The sequence below is a fragment of the Alligator mississippiensis genome, chromosome 4 (genome assembly GCF_030867095.1).
Source record: "Alligator mississippiensis isolate rAllMis1 chromosome 4, rAllMis1, whole genome shotgun sequence".
Lineage (NCBI taxonomy): Eukaryota > Metazoa > Chordata > Crocodylia > Alligatoridae > Alligator > Alligator mississippiensis.
The window spans coordinates 715,207-734,860 of NC_081827.1; the positions used below are offsets into that span (position 1 = coordinate 715,207).

At 49.2% G+C, this 19,654-nt stretch overlaps 1 protein-coding gene across 4 annotated transcripts in view; it reads right to left on the reverse strand.

Moving 5' to 3' along the window:
- The window catches only part of SHANK3 (SH3 and multiple ankyrin repeat domains 3), a 534,820-nt gene that overhangs the window by 440,385 nt on the left and 74,781 nt on the right, over positions 1–19,654 (reverse strand). For all 4 annotated transcript variants that reach the window (XM_059725576.1, XM_059725575.1, XM_059725577.1 and 1 more), the window contains one exon: positions 2,552–2,660. In XM_059725576.1, coding sequence (XP_059581559.1) covers positions 2,552–2,660 — 109 coding nt within the window. The remainder of the gene's footprint in view (positions 1–2,551; positions 2,661–19,654) is intronic.

Below are 19,654 nucleotides of genomic sequence, written 5' to 3' on the forward strand. Positions count from 1 at the left end.
CAATGGATGTCAAAAAACCATCACCGGGGGACCCATCCTTGAATGGTCAGTACCCTGCCTGGCCCTATTCAACGTTTCAAAGCCAATATAAAAAAATCCCTGCTGACCAAACGTGCAGATAACACAATGCTTGCCAGAGGATAAATGCTGCGGGCAGGGCTGCCACCCAGAGCAATCTAGATCCTTTAGTACGCTGGGTCCTTCAAGCAAAATGTGCCCACATGGCCAAGCGCACAGGTAGAGATCCAGGAACAGAGCACGCAAGCCTCCCCTACAGATTAGGGGCCGTGTCCTCGAACGCTGATGCACAAACTGGTCTAAGGGCTCGTCTGTGCTGCAAGCCCGCACAGCTCAGAGGAGCTCTCCCCTCCAGGCTGGGAAGCACCAGCTAGAAAAGGGGCCGCCGCCGGCAGCCCGAAGCACAGGCACGTTTCAGCAAAATCTGAATTCTGCTGGCAATGCAATGTAGTGCAGACCAAACCTCCGTAGACAAGGAAGTCAGCCTGAGCTCCCAGTGCAACGCTCTGGGAAGAAGCGCTAATGTGATGCTAGCATGCAGAACCAGGTAAGCAGCAGGGAGGAGCAAGAGTACAGAAGAGATACTGGAATATCTAAGGTTTGCATTTTTTAAAAGAAGTTTTAAATGAGATTAAGTACAGAAAGGAAGCACAAAAAAAATGGTTGGAAAGCTGGAGGAAACACCTTAAAACGAGACTTAAAGAGCTTAATGACTTTAATTTTCCAAAAAGAAGGGTGAGTAGCGACAAAATTGCAATGCATAAATACTTTCACACTAGAAAGCACCGGGTACTACAGAAGTCTTTATTCTAGCAGGGACAAGCATAGCAATACCTGGAAGCTGAAGGCAGAAGAATTCAAATTAGAAGTTGGGCACCAAATGTAAGCAGTGCAGGTGATCAACCTCTGGAGCAAACTGCTAAGGGACACGACAGGGTCTCCATTTCTTGGAGGTTTCAAATAAAGACCGATACCTTTCTGGAAGACATGCGTTAGTCAAACACAAGTTTTGTTTAAATCAAACACAAGCTATTTGGCTCAGTGCTGCAGTAGCTGTTGAAATGCAACAGCCTCTGACATACAGGAGCACATACTCGGTGGTATAACGGTCCCTGACGGTCTTAAATGGTATGAACGGGACCAATGCTAATATCAAACACCTCTGTCCTTAATGGAACCAACTCAGGAAACACCTGAAAACAAGAGTAACGAAGAAGTGGGCTGCATGTGCACAAGCGCCAGAACGCGCGGTCCTGAGGCATCGCCAGGCGGCCTCCGTCTGTGCCAATGCTCCATGTGCATTTGCACCAGCTCCGCACGAGAGCCCAGTCACCACGAGGATCCGTTGCACATCTTTTCCCTTACCTGGCCAAATTCTTGGAGCTAACTTGCTCCAAGACCCCAGCCTTCTCTGAAATAAAGTCTGGATCCAAAACCACACATGATGCAGAACTTGTGCAAGACGCCGTCGAGCGCCGTGTCGGACTGAACCTGCTGATGTGCTCTGCCAAGTCGGAACAAACTGGGAGGCCAGATCAGCGTGACCGAGTTGGAAGGCTTGCTTTACAAGGAAAACCTTCGAAAGACCCCAGTCCTTGCAAACTGACAGTGTAAAACCAAGTCAACGAAGCCTTCAGGGTGGTCTGTGTAAACGTGGTGTTTTAGATCCGGTGCTCTTAGGACACGTCGCTGAAAATCAGACAGCTTTCCAGGCCACAGCAGATGGCTAGGACCGAACTGGAATGGAGAGCCACTTGGCGCACAAATGCATGCAGAAAATAAACAACTCACTGGTAGGAACCCTGCAGAACCGACTCGCTAGCGTGCAAAGCAATACATGCTATGAATTCAGCACAGAAACAACAACCATGACAGCACTGAGTCCTGGGAAGCGCTGAAGGACACCGCACAGGGGGCACGGATGAGAAATGGTAAGAAAAGGACGGGCTGGGGTCCCTCACACACCTGGGGTTGCGCTCAGTACCAGCAGTGCCTGCTCTTCAGAGAGGCCGCTGAGAGTTGTGCTTCTCATACAGGTGGGGAATTCTTGGAGGACCCAGAGCCCAGCATCCCACGCACCCCTTCGCACTCATTTCACCTGCCCTGAGACTATTTTGCACCCCCATGACTATGCCATCAAGAGAACCCCAAGTTTGCACCTGCGTTCGTCTAACCCGGCTGTCCCAGGTCTCCGTATCCTGCAAAGAAACTCATCCATCCTGAGAAACCTGCACCTACCCCCATTTAGCTGCCTCATCTGACCCCACAAACCCAGCCCCTGCACTCCTCCCCAGAGATCTCCTCTCCAGGCTAGCAAGCTCGCGCTTCCAGAAATCCAAAAGAAACATCATCAAAACACACGATTTGGACTCTCAGCGGCACCCCAAACCCACCGCTTACATTTCCACGCGTGCCACTTGCAACCCCTCTCGCCAGGCAATGGCTCCCCAAAACCTGATTGCAGCCCCAAGGCAGCCAGCTGCCCCCCGCCCCTCTTCTGCCATCACCCCAGCTCTGGGGAAGCTAGTCTCACCTCCAGTGTCCGGATCATGGAAGTTGGGGTCCAGTCCCTTCTCCAGCAGTCTGCAGACCTTCTCCACATTTAGCATTTGCACGTACTCCATGAACTTCTTCAGGTTTGCCTGCAGCCGTGACATCCCATGAAAACACACAATACACAATGTTAACACCCGGATACTGAACAAAGAAGCCCCTGGGGTGGGTGGGTGGGTGGGTGGGGAGGGCGAGGGGGGGGATACCCTTTCTGGACACGCAAGCAAATGTCTGAGGCTGACATCCTCCGGAGGGATCCCCAGGGCCCTCGGCCAAAACGGGCAGAAGCAGCTGAGCTACGAAGGGCCCGTTTCCTCCTGGACTGCATTAGCTTCGTGACCCCTTTGCTCCTACAGGCTCTTTGCTTGGTGCCTCTCCCCTTCCCTCTCCCTCTCCCACCTCTTTTCTACCTTTGCATTCAAATCACTCTCTCCATTGCATACCCTGGCGTGTGCAGGTCCTTTCACGCTTGTGGGTTGTAGCACTGCTGGTCTAAGGACATAGGCAGGCACGGTTCTTGGGGTACATGTGATATCTTTCATTAGACCAACGAAATAGTTGCCAAAATTGTTCTTTGCAAGCTTTTAGGCACAAACTTGCCCGAAAGAAGAAGGGTGCTGGTGCTCGAAGGCTTGCAAAGAGCAATGTTTCCAACTATTAGTTGGTCTAATAAAGAATAGCACATCTACCCAAAAAACCTTGTCTGCCCAGGTCCTTTCACCGCATCTGGTGAAGCGAGCTCCGGCTCGTGACAGATTGTGCTATGCATATCTCCAATTTAGTTAGTTTATAAGGTGCAAATCTGCCCTGCCTTCCACATTTCCACCCCCCAGGGACTGGAGACGTGGAGCGTATCCGGAGTCCAGAACCACGAGGGGCATTCAGATACCTCCCCCTGCCCCCCAGCCACACGCCTGCCCTCCTGATGGATGGTATACTTCCACGCACACCCAGCACTGAGCAAAACAGGCATTAAATGCTGCGACACAGACACCGCAAAGGGAAAGTGATGTGAGCAACCACCTCTTCAGCAAGACCACACAGCGCTCGATGCAGGAGGTGACGGCCCAGCTTCCCGTCGGCAGCGATCTCATGCTGATGGAGCGACGCGGTATGGTTTTATTTATACCTCTCTGGCTTGTTTTGTGCCCAGAAAACATGTTAAAGTGGCATAATATACCTATCTCCCTCTTGAACTGAAGGCACTCAACTAAAGAGACAAGATCAAGCTCCCTTGTACATCGACTATTATTGTGGGTTTCTATAACCGATATCACTATTGCCGGTACTCTCTGCCTTGTACTTGTGTTTTATTATTAGTGTCCCTTCCTGCCCTGCGCGTCCCAGTTGGCCCAGCAATTAGACCTGTTCTCAAGAGGGTACTGCGAGCTCAAGGGTTTGTCTTTTCTCTGTGTTGTTCCCCCTGCAATTATGATGTGCGGTAAATACATTTATTTAAATAAATTCTCCACAAATGCCCAGGCTCCAGAACAGACTGATTGGGAGAAGAAAGCAGACCAATTAGACAGGAAGCAGAATATGAACTAGGTTCTTGTTCAGTGCCCCAGATCTGTATGGACAGGATTTGTTTTTAAACACTTAAATTCATATTAATAAATCCTGCAGTAGCCAGCTCTGCTGAAAAAACATGAGCTCTTTGGGGCAGAGGCTCTTTGAAGAGAGCTTCTCACATGAGAAATAATACCAATGATGTGCGATTGTCATAGCATTGCTCTCAAAACAGAGCCCTGTGCTCTGGGGTCCAGAAAACCATGCCCCAACTCTGCACGCAAAGCTGGTAGAGATGGTCAGAAAACTGGGTTTCCTTTTTTGACAAACGGTGAGGCTTTTTAAAAAATAATATCAGCATAATTTGAGCAAACACAAAAAAAAAAAATTTGCATGAAACCAAATGTTGAAAAATAATTCAATAACAACAAGAAGTAACGTGATAATTTAAGATCAATGGATACATCCCGTTCCAAATGTTAACACTTTGAAAAATAATACCATATATAAAAAAATTCTTAAAATAAATCCTTTTCTTCAACAGGATCATATATAAAAATACCAAAAATATCTAAATAATTAGTTACTTTAAGCTGAGAAACCAATGTCTCATTCTGACACCAATGAAACAGGATGCTTCACCATTTCCAGACCTTTCACCCAGCTTATTCCAAACAAAACATCCTCAACATCGATTTGAGAGTGAAACAAAAAAAATGAGATTTTTTTCAAAACAGAAGAAAATGGCTTCAATTTTAAATTTCTGCATCGTGCTAGAGGGGCTTGCATGAATTCACCCGCTCCAAGCCTCCAAACGGAGACCTTGTGACCACTTCATCGAGCTCTTTGCTGTGACGATGGCTGGGGGAGGCCGGGTAGATAAACCTGGTAGTGCAAGATCATGCATCTTGTGACCAAACACAGTACAACTCATTTAAAACCCTGCTCATCCTTGGCTTGCGTACGCACTGCAAACGGAGCTAGATGATACGACCACTTATTTAAACCCCCAGTGGATCCCCCAAACCCGTTAGTGCTGGACCCAATGCAGCATAAACCAAAGGAGTCCAAAAATATTAGACCCCAATGATGTAGCACAACCAAAAACATCTCTTCTTCTCCACAAGCCACAGCAGCAAGTGCTGCAAATCTGAACCTCCAGTAACATTTAATGCTGTGGGTTTAATCACATATGACACTCATTGTGCGCTAGGGTGTCACAACACATCAAACCCTGACGCGCAAAGAAAACAAAGTCTGTCCGCAGGCAGCAAGTTTCGATGCCCTGAATGGCCCTGGGGAGAGCCATAAAGTGGGGTCGCTGCCAAAGGCAAAGAAGAAATATTAGGGTTTCATTGAAGACTGTTGAAACTGAAACCTTACCACTTTAGGCCCTGGCCTCCTTTCCCGTCCACATCCTACTTAACAAGGCACTCCAAACGCTCTCTGATCCCCGGCCAAGACAAAGCAACCCACGTCAGCTGCTGAACCGTGTGCCAAAACACGCTGAGAGGCTGCGCCGGCTCGGCAGACAGCAGAACAGCTGGGCAGTGGAGAGGGTCCAGCTCGCAAGGATGGGGAGCGAGGCAATGGCAGCGCTTCCCAGACCGCTCCAGGAGGACGAGCCCTGGAAAGGAAGACGTGGCGCCATCTCCTGCATGCCGCAAACATGCCCTTGACCCCAGCAAGAGTAAAACGTCCCTCGAGCCTCCTTGCTTCCCCGGGAACCACCTTCTCTCTGTAGCTCAGCATCAATCACAAGCATAACAAAGCTCCTTACTTCCCTTCTTCAGATCTTTCCGATCTGTTAAAAACATTGTGAAGGAGACTCTTGGATGGGGCATCGCTCTTCAACAGCAGAAACTGGACTTGATGACGCCGGAGGTCCCATCTAGCCACCATCACGTTCCCAAGCTACGCAAAGGTAACTCTGACCACCCACCCAACGTGCCCAAGCCTGGAGCTAGTAAGCAAGAGCCTAGGAGTGACTGCACCAAAACCATACAGGTCCTGTCCCCATCAATTATTTTGCACTACAATCTCCCCTCTTCTGCCCACACTGCTGCAACCTCATTGCAGGGGTGACATGTAACTGGCCACACCGCTGCTGGGCACGTCTCAACGGTGTTTGAACCGGACAGGGTCACCGTGCTTCCCACCTAGACCAATGGAGCCTTTGCAATGACAACAAATGCCCTTGGGGACAAGTCCAAACCATGTCCCACATTGTTGACTTGCGCCCATTCACCATGCTACCCGGTGGCCTGCAAGCTCTTCGCACCGGTGATGACATCGCTGCAAGATGGCTAAAACAATATGCCGACACCGCCTATGCAAAATAAATAAATAAATAAATTGTGGGGGCGCTATCATGGAGAAGGAGTCCGGCACTAACAGTTATCTTGCCACCACGTCATCTTATCCTTCCAGGTTGACCGAAACAACCTGGTGATACAAGCGGTGATGCCAAGTCTGCGCTCCAGCAGGTTGTAGCCCACCTGGACTTGAACCGGCAGCTGCGGCGTTACTGCTAAGAGGTCAGAAGTTTAGCAGGGCAAGACGGAAATGCAGACAAAGCCGAAATGTGGACGCACCTGGAAGGATGTGCTTGCAACGCAACAAGGCATGCGTTGTTTTTCTACTTTTGTGCCAAGCAAACCCGCGAGGGCCCCTTACTTGGGGGTATTTCTGCCCCGCAGTAAATGAGCCTGCACGTCTTCAGGCACCAGGCAGGCGGCTCTCGTTAACGCTTCGTTCCACAGGATGGCAGCACACACACGAAAACATGACAACGACCCTCTTGTTGGAAGCCAGCCGTCATCTGGTGCTGCTGTCAAGAAGCTGCTTGTTACATTCGTTCTTCCTGGAGCCTTCAGGACTGGAAGGAAACCTCCCCTCTGCTGTGTCTGTTTCCTCACCACCCACAAACACTTTGGGTTCGCTCTAGTTTCCCCTCCAGGGCAGACTAAAGTCTTAAATATTAATCAGAATATGCCACCTGCATGTTCTCTCATGTATGACACTCAAAGCATCTCTCGACGCCCCTGCAAACCTGGCTTCCTTCCCTCTCATCCGCTCGGCAACTCCCATCCATCCAGCTGAGATGTCTGTCGCTAGAGACCGGGGCTGAAATCCTGCGCCTAGAGAAGCCGATGGCCCATCACGCTCCAGGACTGTCTGCAATGCAATATCTCCAGATAATTTCACCTTGATTCTCATTTGAAAGGTTATCGATGCTCTAAAACAGAAGGTCCTGCTCTCATCCCCCGCACAGAGGACAGGGAGGGCAGCTTGGCAAGGACGGATCCCTTTTCCCTCCTTTGAGCATCTATAAGACGCCCGCGCCAGCAAGCCAGAGCTGGACTCACCGCGTTTCATCTCCAAAGGCAAACACGGCGCTGCTGGATTCCCCTCATTCACCTGCTCGTAAACTAGTCTTCAGCCATCCTACCTTCTCCCACTGTCACTTGGTTCCCTCGTTCCATGTTTAATTCTCGGTAAACAAGTACGCAACGTTAGTCTTCCAATAAATCAAGGCACTAACAGGACACATACTGTGCCCTCCGTGAAAGCTGCTAACCATCCTTCTGCTCCCTCCCTGCCATTACTAATTGATTTCCTCTGCTCCTGGCTCTATACTTTGTCTGTGTGCTTCCCATTTAGACAGCAAGTGCTCCCAAGCAAAGACCCATCCCACTCTTCGCCTGCTAAGCACTTAGCCCAAAGCATACTCAGTGCTAGTCTATCATTACTTTTATTTTCACAGTGCCTAGAGTTTGCTGGCACCCGGCACCTCCCAGAGCACCTGCTCCCTGCTCGAGCAGCTTCCAACCTCAACGCAGGCCGGAGGGACGTGCAGGGCAGCAGAAAGGGAGAGGATGAGGGACGGCAGGGCCCCCGCAGCATCGCCGCTCGTGTGAAGCAATTCAGGTTTGGTTTTAATCACGTCGGGAGAGATGTCAAGGGTGATCGAGCCCAACTCCCTACATGGATGGAGGCTGTGCTACCCCTAACCCATCTCAAACAAATGTTTATACCGAGTCGCTTCTCAGGGAGCTCCGGTGAAGGAGATGCTGCATCGTCCAGAGGCAGCTTGTTTCACTGTCCGTTGGTTTTGCGGTTAAGAGGGGTTTCTTGAGGTGCAATCTGCTTTGCTGTAGTTTCTACCTGCTCCTTCATCCTCTGCCTTCTCCAGCAAGCGAGAAAACTGCTAGCATGACCTGCCTCCATCTCCTTTTCACCAAACTAAACATGTCCAGCGCCTTCATCCTCTATTCGTACAGTTTTCACTCCAGCTTATCCAATGTGTCACGCACCTTTGGATCCTCTCCAGTTTCTCTGCATGCTTCTTCAAACCTCCGGTGCCCAGAACTGGATGCAATATTTCAGTCAAGGCCTAACTGGCCCCAAGGAGAGTGGCACTATCACATCCCATCCTTCGTGCAATGCTTCGTCACATTCCTGCCTCGTGTTGACTTTGTGACCTGCCATAACGCCCAGCTCTGCCTTACTGGTGCTACTGGCGAGCCGATTCTCCCTCATTCTTTCTGCCGGCATTTGGTTTTTCTTCCCCAGTTTGTCACTTAACATTTGTCTTTGCTGAATTTCATTTTCCCTTGTACAGCTTAGTTGTCCAATTTATCAAGCCCCCTGCGAATACTAATCCTATCCTCCAATGTGTTTACAAGTCCTCCAGCTCTGTGTCATCGGCCAGCTGGATCAGGAAGCTTTCTATTCCTGCATCCAACACCTTCACACAAATACGAAACAGCACCAAACCCACGGCAGACCCGTGTGGAGCGCCGCTTGCAGCCTCCTGTCATTCTGACATTGATCTATTTATAGTTGCTCGCTGCGTGCGGTTATTCAGACAATTATGTATCCACCAAACAGTAATTCTACCTATCCCAAATATCTCCAACTTTAATGCGGTACTGGGTTAAAAGCCATGCTCAAATCCAGGTGTCGTATGTCCACCGCATTCCCCTCGCACACCAAACGCGTTACCCTGCTAAACAAGAAAATCAGATTGTGGTGATGTGATTTCTTTCTAAAAGATCCAGGTTGGCCGATAGTCATCATGCCCTCCTTGTCCCAGTAGGTACACACGCATTTTTTGATCCTTTTCTCTAGTAAGTTCCCTGGCACTGAAGTCAAGCTGTGTCTTTCTTTTCCCCTTTATAAAGGTGGGCACTATACTAGTCTGTGTCCAGTCCCCTAGGACCTTGACACACACTATGGTTGCCATTGGCTCCATCGTTTCTTCAGCTAGTTTATTCAGGACCACAGGATAATTTCTTTTAGGCCCTTCTGATTGAAATTAGTTCAGTTCAGGCCCCTGCTGAAGGCAAGATCAGCCCTGCCTGACTCAGCCTACAACAGACAGCCCCCAGGACATCCCCCTGCTGCTCTCCCCTCTGACCTTTACCGCAGAGGCTTTCATCGGGCTGACCTTCCACTTTGTGCAGCACCGCATAACATACAGACATGTCCTTTATATATATGGAACATCTCTTCCTTCCTATCCAGCCAGTCCTTCTTGAACAAGCTATGCCCATCCATGACTGTAGTCCCATTATGTGAACTGTCCCTATCATAACACAATCCTATGCTTGTACCAAGATCTCCAATTCATCCTATTTGCTCCCTGTGCTTCTCATGCTAGTACATAAACATTTCAGGTAACTGACTGCCCTGTTTTCTCCCAGAGCACATTGCTAAGTGTGATAGGGGGCCATCTGGGGCCAGTCACAATGTTGGTTTATCCAACTGTCTAGGGCAGGTTGCCCTGACTCGCCTGCCATGCCTTGATATATCTAAACCAGATGGCAAGTATACGAGGCTGCCCAATTAATGTCCTCATGCCAAGGGCATAACACACAGCTCTGACCTCCCCTTTACCATGTCCCATGCCTCGCCATTGGCATTCCAAAATCACTTCCACTATTACTCCCTCGACCCCATTGCTGGGCTGCACTCAGGCCCAAACTTGGCCTCAGGTGTTCATAGATGTGTCTTGGCCACTTTCCCCCACCACTGGGGCCTCTACACCCACACACACACACTGGGATCCTTACCTCTTATTAGGCTCCTTGCCCTGTACACTCTGTTCCCTCATTGGGGTAACTACTCTGCCCCCTCACTGGGGCATCTGGGCTTTGCACCCCTTGGGCCTCAGGTGTCTGCCAACATACCTGGACCCCACTCCTACTCAGACCTCCCACTAGACCTCCCTCTCATTTAGGCCTTGGGCCCTCCTGGCCCCTGTGTTGTGTCTCAAGCCTGGTGCTTTTCTTTCAGGATGTGTTCCTTTAGCCTTTCCCCCCCACAGGGTCACCCACAAGGCAGTGAGGCTTTTAGCACCCCATCCTCGCCTTTCACTAAGGAGGCACTGGTGTGAACTGCCCCGCCACAATAGCCCTACCACATCATGCAACTCCAGCAGGATGTAGTTTTAGGTCATTCCCCAGGACGCACTACAGGCCTCCCTGCCCTGGTCTTTCATTTCTTCACTGGGTCCTGGATGTTCTTCCATCTGGGCTGCTCATCTGGGTACTCTGCTCCAGCCTCCGTCACATCACATGCCCTCAGTCACTGACCCCAACTCACTCAGACCCCCTTACAAGATTCCTCCCATCAGGCGGCTGGGCTTCATCTCCGTCATTCCAGCCTGCTGGCTGGCTGACTGCCTGTCCTCTCTTGGCAGTGATGTCCCCCCTCGAGGGGACAGTCAACCTCTTCTAGGCTCTGGCCCCACCACTAGACCAGCTGGGGTGCCGGTAGCTCTCTGCAGCCCTGGCCTGCCCCTCATGGTGGGCTCGCTTGCCCTTCCCCCTGTTGGCCCTGGCCCCTTGCTTTGACCAGCCGAGATTCCTTGGCATCAGTGTATCAGCAGCTGACCTCCCTACCTCCCTGGGCCACACCTACAGCCCCCAGAGATCTTATATCCGGCAGCCCTTTACTCTACTGGGCTCATCTGAGCCCCTGGCCTCACCGCCACTTGTAATCAGGGGCTTGCATAGCTCCCCACAAACCCCTTCCTAGGCTGGCCTGTGCCTTCTCAAGGCCTAGGCGTACAGGGCCTCTCCTCAGCCCCATGCCTACAGACACTTCCTTGGGGCTTGGGACCCCCTGGCTCCCTAGGAACCTCCTCCTTCCCCATTGGTCCTATCCCGACCTCCTGAACGCTCCAGGGAGCAACAGAGCTCCTGCCGGGGAATGCTACCTCGGTGGCATCCGTGCAGCAACTACCGGCTCTACTCCTTAGGGCCTGCTCTTATACTGACACTGCTCCGCCCTGCTCCAATCAGGTGGCCTCCTGGCTGTCATGCAAACACCTGATTGGCTCTGCAGTCACCGACCTGCAGGCTACCTCGCAGCCTGCTCAAGCCCTTGAAGTGGCAAGCACCCAAAGGTGCTTGGCCACACTGAGACTATTCCTTCCTCTTACCAGGAGTCTGTTCGGGTCCCTAGGCTTCTTGCTCACTTTTGGGTTTTTGTCTGCATCTCCCAGTGAACCTTGGTTAAAACCCTCCTCATTAGGTGTGCAAGCCTGTAGGTGAAGACACTCTTCCCTACCTCTTTCAGGTGGGTCCTATCTCTTCCCAGTAGTCCTTCTTCCTAACACACTACCCCACAGTCAGAGAAACCAAAGTCCTCCTGGTGACACCGTCTCTGCAGCCATGTGTTAATCTCCAGCGTGCATCTGGTCCCAGCCAGACCTTTAGCTTGACCAGAAGAATAGATGAGAATACCACCTGTGTCCCTGTCTCCTTCACCACTGCACCATGTAGTCACTTTTATTATATTCAAGGCAGCCCCTGGCAATATCATTAGTGCCTACACAGATGGGCAATGACTGTATATTTCTCTCTTGATATTGAGATATTTGATGTTGAAGCCACTTATGAAGCTACACTGGTCTCCTGTGATTCTTCCCACCATCATTGAATACCTTCTTGTTGCACCTCCAAAACGATGTCCTTTAGAAATTGCTGGATCTCCTGGATTCCTTTATCCTTCAAGGTATCTACTGGGGGAATGTTATCTACTATTTCTCTGAGTTGGTTGAAATGTGCCCTTTTGAATGTCATTGCCCTTGTTTTGCTATTCTCATGGGTTCCCTTTTTTAGACTCACAAATTCTACCACATTATGATCATTTCCTTCCAAGTTTCTGATCACCTTCACATCTGCACCTAATTCCTCCTTATTTGTGAGAACAAGATCATACAAACCTCAAGTTGCACCCTCAGCTTTCTGGAAGAGAAAGTTGTCCGACAAGTTCTTATATGCACAGGACATTTTATATTTTAGGTTTTGCTCTATTATTTTTTCAAGAGCAAAATTCTCAACAAAAGCCAGGACCATGACAACCCCTCTCCCTCAGAAGAAAAAGCCAGACAGTTTCTAAGATCCAACAACAGAATAGTAATCAAACCAGCAGACAAAGGTGGGACTATAGTCAGCCTCAACCATCCAGATTACATCAGTGAGCCCAATGAATAACTCTGACACCAAATACTACAGAGAATTTGGGAGGACTCCACACCGGCATTCACGCTGGAACTGGAAAATATCGTCACAATCCTTCCTACATCAGCTTCAGAAAAAAAAATTACTTCTACTCTCCCACTTCTCCTATCCCAGGAAATTTCTATAGATTCACAAACAGGACAACCCTGGCAGACTCATTTCCAACTGCGCTACCCTCACCGAAGAGCTATCAGGATTCACAGAAACTATCCTTAAACCACTTGTCACTGAAAGAACGAATTTTCTACAAGACACAACAGACTTCCTCAACAGAAACCCGAGCATCAACCACCTCCACGAGAAGGCCATACCTGCATCGGCCTATACACAAGCATCCCGCACCACGAAGGCACGGCTGCCTGACTGACATGTCTACAAGAACATGGCGTTTTGCGACAACATGTTCTAAAATCATCCACTTCACAGCCTTACTTCACTTTCAACAACCAACGCTTCCTCCAAACCATGAGCACAAAGATGCCCCCCCAGTGTGCCAACCTCTCCATGAACTACCTGGAGGTGGAATTTCTAAAAAACCGCACCATCAAACCTGCATTATACAGAGGATATTTTTCATCATTTGAACGGCGCACCTGGATTCACTTATGGATTTCCAACATGGATTTAACAACCGTCACCCCGCAATCAAATTTTCTCCCGAATACTCCTACGCTAACATCAACTTTCTTGATGCTACAATCCATACGTGTGATAGCACCCTACAAACCACCATACACAAAAACCCACAGACCACCAGCCTTATGTCCACATGACCAGAAATCATCCCAAATGCACCAAAACAATGGTAATCTACAGTCAAGCCCTCAGGTACCACCTCATATGCTCTGAGGAAAACACTCATGATGCCCACCAGGCCAGCCTAAACTTTGCCTTTATACAACGAGGACACTCCAGCAGAGAAATAGGACTGTGTCTTTGAAAGAGCCACCCAAATACCCTGCAGTACGTTGTTACCATACAAAAAGGAAGGCCACCACAACCCCCATGCAACCAGATACCTCCGGTGGTCCCTGTACCACCCCACCTCGAACCAATCGAAAGCACCACCAAACAACTACAACCTATCCTTGACGAAGTTCAGACCTTGAGATAAATATCCCCAGCCCCTCTGCTCCTAGCTTTCAAACAAGCCCCCAACCTTGCTCGACTCTTCATCAGAAGAAAACTCCCCGCTGCCCCGCGGACATCAAGTAGGACGCAGCCATAAGAAACGCTAAACCTGGCATCACATCTCCACTGCCCCTGCGGTCAACGCCCCCCACAACAAACCCACCCAAATCTACAGACCCTACGTATGCCCGTCCTCAAATGTGAGATACCTGATCCAACGTGCCGCGCGCCCTTGCGGCAACTGCGTGGCCGAAACGAAATGGAAACGAAACGGCAACTAGGCACCCGAAGGAGCTCTCGCAGAACGAGTGCAAAGGACAGAGACGCACGCGCAGCACTGGGAACACGTCCTACAGCACATCCACTCCCCGTCCTTGTGCTCGAGGGAACGCTACCGAACACCTTGAAAAGGCGAGTTTGGGAAATCTGGTATCTTTGATTATTTTAACAAGAACCAATACCCCTGAAGCTTGGCAATAAGCATTCAGGAGCCGGCTGGACGCTAGGAACCAACATCAGTATCGGTTTTAGGACACGCTACAAATCTACCTGATTCCTGAAATTCTTCCGACACCCCGCAGGGGATAATGACCCTCGTGCCTTTGGTAGGTCTTGATTTCCCCAGGAATCAGATCCTTTTCTTCTGCTAATTGTTTGTCCCCTGGGAATTTCTTCCCCCCTCTGATGGCACAGCTCTTCCCACTGTCTTGAAAAATCGCTCGCTGTTCTCCTCAGACCCGAAAAAGAAAGCTTGCAGGGGTGTAGGTTTTAGCTGTGTTGGTCTAAGGACTAAGGCAGACAAGGTTCCTTGTCATTCGAAAGCTGGCCTATCTTTGCTGGTCCAACAAAAGATACTACCCCCAAAAATCCTTGCCTCTAACAGATAGCAAGGAAGTTAAAATCCCCCATTTGTACTGTCATAAATTTGTGCTAAATGCTTGAACAATACTTCAGCCACTTCTTCATAATCTGGTGGTCTATTGTAGACCACGGATATAATGACTGTTTTTTCCCATGGATAACAATGGCTATTGTCTCAGCAAATAACCCTTTCCTCCCCCGCGCAGAGCAGGGGTCGTGCTGTGATCGGACACTCCCCATCACATCTGCAGGGCTTTCGGTGTTTGATCTGGGGTCATTCTGCCATCAGACCCAAACTTTTGCCCGAATTGGAGATCTGTGGCTGTCCCCTTCAGCCCACACATGAAGATCACCCAGTCTGAACTAGAGCAGCCCATGTCTTGAGGTAACCTCTCTTTACAGAATGAATATCTCTTTGCTTTTCCACGGAGGAAATCCCGAAGGTCCACGTGGAGAACATGGCTGCTGTCTCCGAAGATGAATTAATTCTGGCACATTCTGTTTGAAGTCACTCGCTGCTGCCGGAGAGATTGTGTGCTTCAAAAAATACAAATGTAGGCAGGGTCTGCTGGACCGGACACATCTGGTCCAGGACGCGAGGGTCAGGATGTGAAGGAGGGGAGCAGGGAAGTGTTTACAGGCTAGAGTTTAATGAGAGATGGTCTATTCTGCTAATATACTGGCTTTTAATAAAAATAGGGCTTTATTTATAAGGCACCAAAAGCAAAGCAATGGATTCACTCGGTGCCTTAGTTACTGCTTCACTAGAGAGACAGCTGCATGCATCAGGCACTCTGCAGTGCTTTGCCAGGCAATTCTTCAATGCATCTACATGAGACTCCAATTTTAGTCTCAAAGTCTTGCTGTTCTCGCATTAATTTTTCAAGTAAATCTCTCAGATCCTTGGCTCTCTTCCCCGTGAACCTACGTCTGCTCCCTAATTGGACTGGCAGAGCTCACGGACAGAAGAGCTGGCTCATGATAAACTCAGGGTAAGCAACCTTTAGAAAGTTATTTGTTCCCATTAGAGTCCAGGAAAGCAATCAGTGAGGGGAAGAGTCCTCAGCCCTCCTGGGCAGAGGAACTTGCGCTCGGGCTTTAGACCGTGCAGAAGTTTGTTTCAAGGGAAAAAAAAAAAAAGCAACCTTTTCTTTGGCAATGTAAAATGGTTTTTGCTTTTATTGTTCATTAGTTTCTGTGCAATGTTTCCCTTCTGAGACAGACAGATGGTAAAATCATTTGTGCTCATTCACTTCCACACAACGCTGCGTGTAAACCAGCAGAAAAGCACTCGGAGAGCGGAGCTGCGCTCTAGTGCCCGAGCACCTGCGACCGTACGTCCACCGTGGCACCCCCCCGGCGGGGTGTAACGCGCTCTCCAGCTGCGGCCGGTGCAGGTTAAGTGACATTCGTCTTCCCAAACATCGGGGAATATTAACTGCATCTTTCGACTCCTGCAAACTGATCTGACATGGCAACGTTGATTTTGGAAAGGAAGATAATGAAACGCTCCTAGCAAGGATTAGGATGCAGAAAAAGCCCTTTACTTGTGATATGCTCGCTCGCTCTTGCTGCAGTACCGGTGCACCTCCCCAAGTCATTAAGGATTTTTCTGCCCAGTGTTCCTGGGAGGAAGTGAGTTGCTGTACCCTTTTTGCAGATACGAGATGCAAGTACAGAAAAGAAAGTCACAAAGTGATTCTGTGGCAAGACTTAAAATGAAGTCCAGCTCAGTGTCTAATGGCCAGGTTTGTCTTAATCACAAGACCACCGGGGAAGAAAAGGAGAAGAAGATGCAAGAACAATAAGCCCTCACCTGAGTTTCCCTGAGTTTCATTTCTTTGAGCTCAAGCCAAAACCAGAGCGAGTGTCCAAATAGGCCAACAAGAACAAGGGCATGAATGATGAAGAGATTATGATGATTACTGCCTTACAGGAGGCCCTAAGATTTCAATCAGGATTAGGCAGGGCCCTGTACAAACACACATAATGACACGGCCCTTATCCTACTTACAAACGGAGTTGAAACAACACACAACAAACAGGTCAAACCAAGCTGGAGAGACAGGTGGCAATAATGAGATCGCTCGAGGGCTGTTATCCAAAGACAGCCGACACCTGATGGTTCAAAATCATCTGACTACAGGCACCGTGGGTAGCAACGCCTATACATAATTTGCCTTGTACTTCCCATTGGGAGCCCCTGTGTCAGTCGCTTACAATTTTGCCAAACTTCAAATTTTTGGCTGAACGTGTCCAAATGTTGTGTGTCAGCCTTGCTTTTTCTGGGCAAACTCTGCAGCTAAGAAATGTTTGCTGTTTTCAAACATGAGGTTTGGGGAAAACATATTCATTTCTTTTAGAACGGCTCTCAGCTGCTGTTACTTCATTAGACCTAATCCTGCTGGCTATCTACGGTCCTACTTGATGCAATTAAGTTTCACATTGCTTAAAAATTCAGAGAACACACTGTACCTACAAGAACGAGGTGGGCAGCCGTGTTAGTCTGAAGCCAGGCAGAAGGCAGGGTACGGCGTCATGGGATGTGATGAAGTGAGCTATTGCTCACCAAAGCTTGTGCATCTCTGATGCAGGTGGTCTACAAGGTGCAGGTTGCAAAGCCAAGCACTCAGCAGTTAGGAAGTGCCAGCATTAAGGTGGACCCTGCAGGTGTTTGTGAGGAAAAATGTGATAAATGGGTGTTCAAAGCTAGGGCTGCTGGGACAGCAGCTGGCTAAGGTCCTGCTCCTTCACACACTTAAGCAGATACATAAATCTATTCACACGAGTCCCTTTTAAGTTCAGACTGTAAACTCGGAGGCAGGAGCACAGGGTGATCAAAGCATTTCAGCCTTCCTTACGTGGGGAAGCTCAGTGCATCAAAAGGTGGTACCGATTGCAAATACTGTGCAGGCTATTTGCTTATCAAAGTGAAGTTTGAAGGGATGGTGTTCTCACCGCACGCATGCTAATGAGGCCCTGGGATTGCATTTGTGAGCACAGATGAGGACGTTAAATGTGACGCTTACTAGGGAAAAAAACCCCTAGGAAACCTGAAAACCTGCTAACAATTAGGAGATGAGAGAAACACACTCAAAGCTATTTACCTTCACTGTTTGTAACCATACAATATGAAAAAAGTAAAGAACTAATGATAGGTACAGAAAAGTCTGATTTAAAATTCTGAAAATCTGTTTTTAAAAATCATCACATTTTTCAATGGTTTAATCTGTTAAAAAGGCATCACTGCAGGGGATAAAAAAAAATGCAGCGGTGCAAATAACAATTGCAGCTGTTTGATACCCGTGCCTCGTACACCCTTCTTCCGGATGCTGGACCTCGTGCTACCCAGGCAAACCCGCGTGCAGAGGTCTTGTCTCTCTTCCCAACTCTGTCCCTGGAAACAACAGTCAGTCCCTTAAAAGTCTCCATGCCATACACGATGTGAAGAAAACCCCAGTCACCAACACTGCAAACACCCACCGGTGACCAGTGTCCAGCTCCGCCGCCCTCGCACACGAGCAGGAGCAGCACACCCCACGTTCACCCCACCGGTGTCTGTCTCCACACTGGAGGGGATGTCACTTCCAGAGGACGCTCAGCCGCCTCCTCCTCTGCTCTCCTCAACCGTCGAGGAAGGGTGCATGGTAACGGGATTTATTTATTTGCATGAATCTGAGGTCTCACAGGCTCGCTTTGTTCATCGGGTCCTGTGGCTCTCATCCAGAGACCCAGCCAAATGCAGTGCTCTTTGAGGCCCTACAGCGTAAAGAGTTGGAAGTGGAGTTATCCTAGAAATACCCACCGCGTGGCTGCCTGGCCACCCTCAAAACCACCATGCACCGTGGCATCGAAACAAGCTAAATGAGTACCCCGGGTCTTCTGCAGCAGCGAGAAGGGAAGCTACAGCCCCACTTCAATGAGCGAGGTATGGCTCAACGCTGAAGTCCATGTCTTATGCCCCGGTTTGCATCTCGCTCTGCTCCCCCGTGGGGGTTACGGACTAAAAGGACAGAGAGAGCAGTCCTTAGAGAGGCACCGGGGAGAGCGCAGCACCTGGCGAGGCCCAAATCACCACAAGTCTCTCGCGAGCGCGGTATTAGGGGGAGTGACCAGACATCCGCTTCGAACACCCAGTTCATTGCAAATGCTCTTTCTTTCATGGGAACGATTAAGACTTAGATCCTGACTGCGTGCCCAATGTCCACTGTAGTGCAATTCACACTGGATGCCAATCTCAGCAATCAGGTTGGTTCCCTGATTAAGTCCCTCTCAGAGAGTGATTTACCGCTGCCTACAGTTATACCCACAGCTGAAAACCAAGCACTGCCCAGAGCCAAAAACCTAATTAAACAGCAAGGGCCAAAAACTGGGAGATGCAATGGGGGTCAGGGTGGGGGAGAGGTGTTTTGCATCAAGAAATCCGGTGTCATACTTTAGTCTAAACATTAAATGTCTCTTGAGGACTGAGTCTTCCTTCTATAAGGTTTTCACAGAATAAAGGATAACGGATACCAGCAGCAAAAACCATTTTACTTACAGACTAGGAAGGAAAGAGAGAGAGAAGGATTGTTATTTCTGTCTATAAAAGCTTAGGAGTATTTCAATACTTCTCTGATTATGCCATATAGCTACCTCAATAGCCAGATCTCATGGATAAAAGAGATGAGATTAGACAGTAGTTAGAATAGGAAATTGCCAGTCAGGAAATCCCAGTCACTACGAACTTCAGACTAATATATCAAGTGCTGAAATCCAGGAACCCTCACCCATGAAGGCCTCTTATTATCTTGCTTTCATGAATGTGAAAGCCTAATAACTCCAGAATTGCGAAGGCGCCGCATTAAAATTCCTGCTCGCTCCCAGCACATCCTAGAAGTTATTTTAAAGCCTTTGGGGACACATTGAGAGCAGGACATTGCTGAAGTCGTCTGTGCTCTACTTTAGGTGTCTGCAATAACAAGGAGAAGGGAAGAAGAGTCCTCTCTGCTCCACACCAGAAGATTTCACTGTCCCTCTTCTGGGGTTTTTTAACTGCTCCAGGGTCC